This window comes from Mustela erminea, chromosome 9 (assembly GCF_009829155.1).
Source record: "Mustela erminea isolate mMusErm1 chromosome 9, mMusErm1.Pri, whole genome shotgun sequence".
Lineage (NCBI taxonomy): Eukaryota > Metazoa > Chordata > Mammalia > Carnivora > Mustelidae > Mustela > Mustela erminea.
This window is the reverse complement of record NC_045622.1, coordinates 18,502,826-18,512,544: the sequence shown is the minus strand read 5'-3', so window position 1 is coordinate 18,512,544 and position 9,719 is coordinate 18,502,826. Positions and strand designations below refer to the sequence as shown.

Genomic DNA, 9,719 nt, shown 5'->3' with positions numbered 1-9,719 from the left:
GAGAAGTGGAGAGACGGACCAAGTGGGAACCGAGACGGAGAAGCCCGGCAAGGCCTCGGCCCTCCGCTCGTGGCCGCGGTGCCGCGGCTCCTCTGCTTCAGCCGGTGCGGCCCGGCCCCCCTGCCCTCCCGGCCCGCGGGCCCCGAGCTGCGAGGGCGGGCGCGGGCGCGGGCGGGGGCGCGGGGGGAGGGCGAGGGAGGGGCTGCGGGTGGGAGGCGACCATGTGGTTCCAGCTCACTCTCTTTTCCCCCGCTCTCTCTTTCTTCACTTCTTTTTCTTTCCAAACAGGGAAAAGTGTTCCGCGAAGCGGTAGCGTCTTTCCGCCTGGCCCTTCCCTTCGCGACCCTGGTCCCCGCTCCCGTCCGGGCGAGCGCTGGAAGCCCCTCTGCGCCGGGGGGGTTGCGGGGACCGGGCGCGGGGACCGGGCTCGGGGACGGGGCGCGGGGCGGGCTCCCGCGCCGGCACATGGCCGCAGCCGCCCCGCGCGCACCCCGAGGCGCCGCGCCCAGCTAGTCCAAGGTCCGTCGGCTGCGCCCGGCCGCCCCGGAGCCCTGCAGCGCCTGAGCGGGGAAGCGCCCGCGCCGGGGCATCGGGATGAGCCTCCTCCGCGTCCTCCTCTGGCTAGGTGAGTGCTCGGCAGCGCGGGAGACCCGCGGGGCGGCCCCCGCGCACGCCAGCCCCGGGCTCCGAACGCCGGTCCCCGCAGCCCCCGGGGAGAGCGCGCGGCTCGGTGCCCGCTCGGCGCTCCGGAGGCGCACATCTGGCAGCCCAGGCCCGCCCAGTCGGCCATCGAAAATGCCTCACACATCTGGGCCCGGGAGCGGGCTGGGGCCGGTGGTGTTTCCTGGTGGAGTTTGGCCGTGAACCGTCCGAGGTGGAGGGTTGGGGGGTGGGGGGCGGGCGGGCGGCTGGTGTTTAGTTTCGGGAGTCTTGCGGGGGTGGGGGGAGCGGGAGAATTGGGAGAGGGAGGAAGGTTTCTTCAGGAATTTTTGTGCCAGGTTCCTGAGGGTGGGGGGAGTTTTTTGTTTCAAACAGGCGCCTCGAGGGCTCAGATTAGAAACAGATGTGTTGGAGGGGAGGCGCGAGGGAATGGAGGAAGAGACGGAGGAGACGGAAAGGTGGAGGGGGAAAGGCCAGAGCGCAGGCAGGACCGGGAGCAGGGAACACCACTCAGGGAGGGCAAGAGGAGGGAGAAGCCGAAGGGGTTGGGAGCTCGGGAGAAAAGAGGAAAACGGGGGATATGAAGCAGAAGCGCAAGACTGAGGGAGATTGAGCAGCGGAGTGTCAGGAAGACAGAAGGAAAATGGGGTGGAATGGAAGGACAGAGAGAAGCAGGCTCGGGGCAAAGAGAAGAGCTCTCGGGATGTCCAGCTGGGTGTCACCCAGGGGGGACTCCTGAAAGCCCAGAGGCCCTGGGGCACATTCTCACTTGGGCTGGAAGCAGGCAGGTTTGCAGGACCGGGCAGGACAGTAGCATCAAGGATGTGTGTGGACAAGGATGTGTATGGACAAGAGCAGGCAGGAAGACCGGTAGCGTCTGAGGTGGCAGGGGCAGGGAAGGCAGGCAGGAGAGTGGAAGAGAAGCCATGATATACACCAGGGATGTGTGGGGAGCTCCCTGGGGACAGGATGAAAAGTTAGCCAGGGTTCAGAAGACCAAAGAGCCAGTTGGGTGTTGTAGAGTGAACAGGACGCAGGACATCAGACCTCCTGAGAACTAGTCCTGGTTTTGAGCTGACCAGCTGGGTGATCTTGGACAACTCACTACCAGAGGCTTTGGTTTCCTTAGCTCCAAAGCAAGCAAATTAAACGGTTCCTAAATCCCTTGTCACTCTGACAGCCTGAAACACCAGGGGGTGTGGCCGGGCCTGATGTCTAGAAAACCCCCACACCAAAGTGAAGAAGCTGCCCTGGTGTGGATTTCTAGAGCGCGCTCGCTCTCTCTCTCACTTTTTAAAAAAGATTTTATTTATTTATTTGACAGACAGAGATCACAAGTAGGCAGAGAGGCAGGCAGAGAGAGGGAGGGGGAAGCAGGCTCCCCACTGAGCAGAGAGTCCGATGTGATGCGGGGTCTCCATCCCAGGACCCTGAGATCATGACCTGAGTGGAAGGCAGAGGCTTTAACCCACTGAGCCACCCAGGTGCCCCTCTCTCTCTCTTTTTTGTTTTTACACCTATAACCTGCCACAAGCATGTCCTTCTAGGCCAGCCTCAGGTCGGTAATCACCGAGGTAGAGAAGTAAAAAAGGTGCATTAGCCTATATGGTTGGCTCAGGTGAGGCAGGTGAGAGGCCAGTACCTTCCAGCTCCTTCAGATACCAGCCAAGTATTGGCAATCCTTCTCCTGTGCACAACTGGCACAGTTGGATGGTATCGTTGTCACCCTTACCAGCCTCTGGCCCTAAGCTGTGGATCACCAGATGTTCACTAGGCTCAAACATCAGAGCCCCTTTATTTAAAACAGCTGGAATTCTTTAAGTACTTAGGCTGAGCCCTTGATATGAACTGTCTTGTTAACTCATTTACCCTTCACGCCAATCCTATGGGCTACACGCTGTTATTTTCTCTGTTTTACAGCTGAAGAAATCAAGGTGTAAAGAGGTCAGATAACTTGCTCGAGGCTAGCTCGTAATTAACAGAGATGGGATTTGAATGTAGGTTGTTTGCCTTGAGAGAGTGCTCGCTAAACCGCCCTGTCTATACAGCCTTCTGTCACTAGAGAAGGGCTTACCAAAGTTGTTCTTTGCTGTAAAATCCGGTTTAGCCCTCTTCCTGAAGGGTGAGATGTCAGGGTGAACCTGACCTCAAGGAGGGGTCTGGGGGAGGAAGGGTATGCGGAACGGATGGAAGACTGAGCTAAGTGTGTTCGAACCCCGGCTCTGTACCAGCCCCAACAGGGCACAGTTGATAGTAGAAAGTGAAAAGTGACATTCGTCCTGTACAGTCATTTGCAATCAAGTGACTAGCCTTGATCACAGTCCTCCTCTTAGTTCATGAGAAAGAGGAACTGACAAGACAGGCATCAAAAGATGTTACTGATTCATGGTCCCTTCTTTACCAAGCGCCGATGATGTGTGACCATTCCTTTGGTGAGAAAACAATCTGTTGGGCCGATTGTCTCTTTATCATAGAGGCGGCCTCTCATGATTCCTTTGTTGGTTCTGTCCTTATAAAATTCGTGCCAACAGAAGGCCGTGTGAAGGAGAAAAAGTAGACTCCAGACTTCATGTTCTGCACAACTGGATGTTTGCCATTCACACCTACTGTTCAGCTTTTGCCACGTCTGTGTTCTTTGTCAGACATACTCAGACTCCTGACATCCCAGTGCAGGTAGAAAGTCAGAGTTGATGAGCTGAAGGGTCCAGATGAGGGACAAGGCAGGAGACCTGATGTGATGCTGGTGATCCAGAGATCCGCCCCTGAGGGGGACCCCTCTATGCCTGAAATTGTTCTGTGGCCAAGAAGCCCCTTAGGGAGTCACTCCATGGGCTGGATGAACTTTATTTGCTAAGGGCTTTTGAGCCACATATGCCTGCCCTCTAGCAAAGCCAGAAAGAAAACCCTCAGAGTTGCCTGAATCCTAAAATTATCTACTGGTCCCTTAAAGGAATACCTCCAGGACTGCTTAAGATCACTGCTGGCACGATTTCTGGCCTCTTTTTTTTTTTTCTAGAGAATACGTAGTATTGAAGGGGAGTTGGGAGGGCTAAGAATTCGTAATCCGAGCAAGGGTGGACCAGTGGACTTCATGTTTTCTGGACCTGCCACACCTCTCTAATGTGAATGTACAAGTAATGTTCTGAGCTCCATGGAGGAGAGAGAAGGGATACTTCATGGGCTCCCCCAGCTCCAGCCTCTCCTCTGACCATCCCTCCACCGCCCATGCTCAGGTCCTCATTATTCCGCCTTAAATTCTCACTTGGACTCCCATAATGGCTGCCATATTGGTCTCCTGCCTGAGCTCTCTTCTCCAGCCTCCACACTGGTGGAGGCAGCGTGACCTGGTGAGGCAGCTGGTATTAATGCAAACAATTGGGACTTAGGAAACAGGCAAACTTTCTGGGTTCTTGTTCTGACTCTTTTGTCCCTAAAGCAGAGGTAAGGAGATCTTTAATTAAAAAATTCTATAATTCTATGATGTTAGTCCCTTCTTTCAAAAACCTTTGGAAATCTCCATTGCTTATAACACTGAGTACAAATACTTCATTCTCAGGTTAAAGATATATCACGCGGTGTCAATCACAACTCCTTTCCTCCCACCCCAGGTGGCTCTGCAGGGAATCGGGCTGCTTTCCTGTGCCCCAAACAAGCCCCATGCTTCTTTCTGTTTCTATGCTTTTGTTTATGATAATCCCTCCACCAAAGATGTACTCGTGCTCTCTGCTCCTGCAGATCAAAATTCTGTTCCCCCTCCAGATCTCCTCTCAAAGACCACTTCCTTCATGGACCCATCCACGATTTCCCCCAACCAAGATAGGCTTTCCTTCTTTAGAATCACAGTAGCCTTTCTGTTACCTGCTTTTTGCGTGATGGTGATCTAAATGCTCATCTCAGGCTCTAGTGAGAGCCTAAGCTCTATGCAGACTGGGTGCTGTCCCATTCAACTGTGTTCCCCTTTCGGTACCTTGCAGAGACTCAAAGCTGGGGACCATTTGTTAAGATAATCGGGTTTTTGAAACATCTGGAACACTTAAGTTCAAGAAAGGTGAAATATAGAGAGGATTATTACTCTGTGGAATGACACAATTGTGTCTTTTTTTTTTTTAAGATTAATTTTTTTATTTGAGAGAGAGCACAAGTGGGAAGGAGAGGGAACCAAAAGCAGACTCTGTGCTGAGCATGGAGCCCGATGCAAGGTTCAATCTCATGACCCTGAGATGTCAACCTGAGCCCAAACCAAGAACTGGAGGCTTAACTGACTGTGCCACTCAGATGCCCCGTGAGGAGCCCAGTTTCAACTCAACTTGCTTTTGGGTTTTCTTGCCCATTAATGCAAATAGGACCAGTACCATTAAAAAAGTTATGCACAGAACATTACATGGACAGGGGCCAGAAAATGTGTTTGTTACACAAACTTATTTTGTTATTCACAATAAACTTCTTCATTGAAATTTCTGCCAGGGTGGGGAAGGAATTTTATTTCCAAGAAAATGAGTTTGAGGAAGTCTTGATTGCACAGTCCATTGGTCTGTAGTTCAGTGACAGGTCTCAGTAGGATTCCATGCTTTGCCTTCATCTTCCCACATTAATGATGATGGTCATAATAATGATACATTCCCAGTAGGCTCATGTCTTGTCTCATCCTATTTTTGTCTTATACTTAGCTGGGCAGTGTACACATGAGTGGAGTGTATTTCATGAATGTACCTAATGGTAATGAACTAGACAGACATTTTTTAAAAGATGGAGTCAAAGATTGTCAGAACTAGGGCAAAGCTAAGAGACTATCTAAAAATCAAAGGTTCTTAAAATTTAGAATCGCAGGGCGCCTGGGTGGCTCAGTGGGTTAAGCCGCTGCCTTCGGCTCAGGTCATGATCTCAGGGTCCTGGGATCGAGTCCCGCATCGGGCTCTCTGCTCAGCAGGGAGTCGGCTTCCTCCTCTCTCTCTCTCTGCCTGCCTCTCTGCCTACTTGTGATCTCTCTCTGTCAAATAAATAAATAAAATCTTAAAAAAAAAAAAAAAACTTAAAAAAAAAATTTAGAATCGCAGACCCCACTGAGAATCTAATGAAAACCACGAAACCACTTCTCAGAAAAAGACACATATACGTTGAACTTTGTCTAGAACTTCTAGGGATTCATTGATCTCCTGATGCCCTTCCTACGCAAGTAATCCTTCATCTAAATGTACTCCCCTTTTTTCCTATCCCCTTTTTTATGATGAAGAAGGAACCAAAGTTCAGAGGGACTTGGCTTAAGTTAAATAGCTAGCTTCATAGAAGGGCCATAGAACCCGAATTCCATAATCTGTCCTTTCACACATTCTTGAAATAGAAAAGGTCTCTCCTTTCTTCTCAGCTCATGTAGTTGAGCTCTAAGATCACAACTGCTCTTCAGATGCACCAGTTAAACGAGCTAAACACTGAATAATTGGCAGTGGTTTTTACATTGAGAAATTGTCCGAAAAATAGGGCAGATGTCATAACATTTCAATTGAGCCATCCAAAGTGGAAATTTTGGAAACGTCTACTGTGCCTTGTAGAATGTATGGTATATTCAAGAAGAGGGGATTATGCTCAAAGTTTCAAAGAGGGGTGTGTGTGTGTGTGCGCGTGTGCGTAAGGGATAGAATGGTAAACCAGTAGCTCTAGCGCCTTCATAACTTTGCTAGGTTATTCTGGGAAAGTCGTACCCCTCTGAGCCTCAATGTCCTTCTCTGCAAAATGAGATTATTAGACTAAGGTTATCTCTGTGTTTCCTGATACCACTAATATTTTCTGATTTTTTTTTTTAATGCCAGCTGATGGAGATGTGGTTGTGTTTAGGAACACATGGGTGTGGCCATGACTATCCGATTTTTTTTTCAGGCACTGTCCACTCATGGCAACTGGTTGCATATGATTATAAATTTAGAAGGGTCAGCCCCCTAATGTGAAGAGAGCAGTAGTGGAAGTATTGTTTGCAGCACTGTTAGCCAGGGAGCATCCATTGTTGAAGGTAAGGGTAGGATGATCAGATACCTATGCCCTGGAAGGACAGCAACTGAAATATTCACCCAGAGGACATTATCCTAAGCAGTTACCTACATAACAGGCCCAAACATCGACGCCTGGGTAGATCTCTGTATAGGGGGCCCAATGTGTGAAACTGTTTGTAAGCAAAATTCACCATTTGCTTTTCATTTCCCAGGAGGGACACAGTTCTGAAATCAAGACTTCTGTGTTACCAAGAAGCAGAGTCTTCGTTTATAGGGGGCCAAACGATAAATCCCACGGTGGAAAACTCAGTGAGAACATTTATCCCCTACCCCTTTCCCCTTACCCCATTCAAATGGTTAATCTGATTTGTTTGGGTTAATGACTATTGTTTGCGATTTAGAAGTCCTTCATCTATCTTAGAGGGATTACTAGCTCTTCTGGTTAATCAGAAGACTCTTATAGTACGCAAAGTTATTGTGGAGACCTTCCCTTCTGTGGGGTCAGATTCATGAGCTGTTCTTCTTAGCACACAGTCCTGAGATCATGGATGGTGAAGGTGTCCTATATGTTACTTTTCTAGTTAAATTCCTTTTTCCACCAGTTTTCACTTCTTTGCCTCCCACCTCTCCCCCCCACAAAAAAGAATGCAGACTATATATATTTTTTAAAAATCTAGTTATCTGAACTTCCTAACTGTCTGGATTCTGGAAAAATACAAGTTTATTTCCTTTGGCACCATATAGACCAAAGTGGAAAGGAATGCTGATATCAAACAACCTTTATTTTGCTAGTGACAGGCAGCTGGATCGCTGTGTGACTAGCATCAGCCTAGTCTGGTGGCGATAAGACTGAAGGCTGCTTCGTTTCAGTGGAAAGCCCGGGAGAAAGCCATTTCCTTCCTGGGAAGAGCGGAAGGGGCGACAGCCATCTTTGGAATGGTTCCCCAGTCAGTGGGGAATATGGCGGGCTTTTCTGCAGTGAGACAGCAAGGGGGGAGTTCAGGTCAGAAAGGTGACAAGGGAGGAGAAAGGAGAGGAGAAGGAGGAAGAGAAAGACATAGAAGTAGAAAAGGCAGAAAAAAGCTAAGCTAAGCTGCTGGGTTCTTGGTGTTCCCAGAGGAGCTTCTCTGAGCTCATGCGTCTTCACGGATGGTGGCACTGCTCCTCAGTCTCCCTTATCTGTGTGCACAATTTCTACTTCATCCACAAACTCTCACAGAAGAGCTGTAGAAGGGGGGCGCCTTGTCTGGTTCAGGCCCCATCCTAGGCTCTGAAACCCCGTTAACGCGAAGGGCACGGTTTCCACCATCTGAGAACCCAGGCCTCTGGGGGCAACGTAGGCCTGAACAGGGAATTACAGATCTATGAAAGTGCTACTAGCATCGAGGAAAGTACCAAGATTTCTAGGCGTCCCAAGGAGGAAGGAACTTAATTATGAGCTGTCTTGTGGAAATAGGGTATTTCTTCTCTGTAGGTCTCCAGGGACTGGGCCTGATGTTTCTCTGTCCCTCACAGCACTTTCACGTCTTGAGGTTGGTGCTAAAGAAACAGCGGGTGGGTTGATAGATCACCCCACCTCATCATCAGAAAGGATATTTAAGCAGTGTGTGTCCTTGGCCTTCAGCCAGGTGCTTCCTAGAGGGATTGAACCTCCCAATGTCCTTGCCTTTGGAGAATTATGGTCTCATTCTTCATCACAACCTGCCAGCTACGCCGCTACCTCGACTCCCACATCCCTCAGGGGATGTTAAGAAAAGAAAAAGAGAAAGAAATATATGGATGAATTTGGATCTCTTAATTAAGAATGGTAGTCTGCTCATTCAGGGTTGGAACTGGTGTTTGTTTGCATGGAAAGCAAATGAGATCAAGCCAAGAAGGACTTTTCTGTTCCAGAAGGAATCCGTTGTATCTAACAGAGACTCAGCCCCTGCCATAGTCTTCCTTTTCTTGGTGGAAGGGCGGGGAAATCAAATCTCAGAGGGGGAAATTGCTTTGTGACTTCATTGTTTAAATTTAGGCTTGGGTCTGTCGGGATGGTTCAGACTTGGAGCAATGAGCCTCTATAACCCAGCCTCTGTCACTTCTCATTACTTCCAGTGACAGTTCTATTATTTCCAATCACTCTTCAAGGGAAGAACAGGGGGAGGCAGAGAAGGCTTCCATGTAGACCAACAGGGCAGCAACTTCTCTAAGAGCCGGGCCCTGGGGTCCTCAGAACCCCCACTTCGGGATCACGTGACCTTCACCTTCTGGCCCCTACTTGTCTCCCCAGTCCCTGCCTCTAATAACGACGTCTTGGGTTTGTCGTGACAGTTAAGTGAGATGACACACGTAAGGAATCTCAGCACCCTGCTTCGTACAGAGTGAATAAACGGCTGTGGTCATGACCGTGAGTGTCCTTGCTGGGAGAAGGTCAGCCTATGGGGGTGGGGAAGACGTGGGCATATTCTGCCTGGAGTCAGCGAATGCCGGGTCAGCCAGGCCAGCCTTTCGAGCTTCAGCCACGGCGGCTCCTCCAGCCCGCAGACAAGTTCCTAGATGTCCTTTGGGGAAACGCCGCCAAGCTCTGGGACCCCAGCTGACTGCCTGCAGCTGCTCTGGGAGAGGACTGTTTTGTGTCACTTAGCCCTGGGCAAGAGGTGCCCTTCCACACCCCACGGGGCAGGGTGTCTGTGGGCTGCTGCTGGGATGGCATCTCGCCGTGAGCCCTTCTGCCAGGCTCTGCCCTCGCTGTTGCACACTCCCCGTTGGCTGTGCCTACTCCGGCTGCCCCGGCTGGGCCGACACCGTGGGCCTCATTTCTCCTTTTGGCATCAGATCATGTTTTACTGAGCATCTGCTATGTCCTCGGCATTGTACGAGGGATTTTCGTACAAGTGATTTCTTGTATCCTCACCACAGCCTGCGAGGCAGGAATTATCCCCATTTTACAGGTCAGAAAGGTGAGACGTAAGAGGTTAGGTGTTCTGTTGTACGTTCCCTCTGCTTCCTGCTTCAGCACTGGTCTGGGGAAGACGGGGGTGAAGAGACAGACCTGTAGCATCCGTGTCGCAACACACAGACGGGAGGTCGCCTGGG

General features: G+C 50.4%; 1 protein-coding gene across 1 annotated transcript in view; it reads left to right on the top strand.

Moving 5' to 3' along the window:
• Positions 1 to 214: 214 nt before the first annotated feature.
• CLMP (CXADR like membrane protein) overlaps positions 215 to 9,719 on the top strand; it is a 99,653-nt gene continuing 90,148 nt past the window's right edge. The window contains exon 1 of the mRNA XM_032356458.1: positions 215 to 625. Coding sequence (XP_032212349.1) covers positions 595 to 625 — 31 coding nt within the window. The 5' untranslated portion in view covers positions 215 to 594. The remainder of the gene's footprint in view (positions 626 to 9,719) is intronic.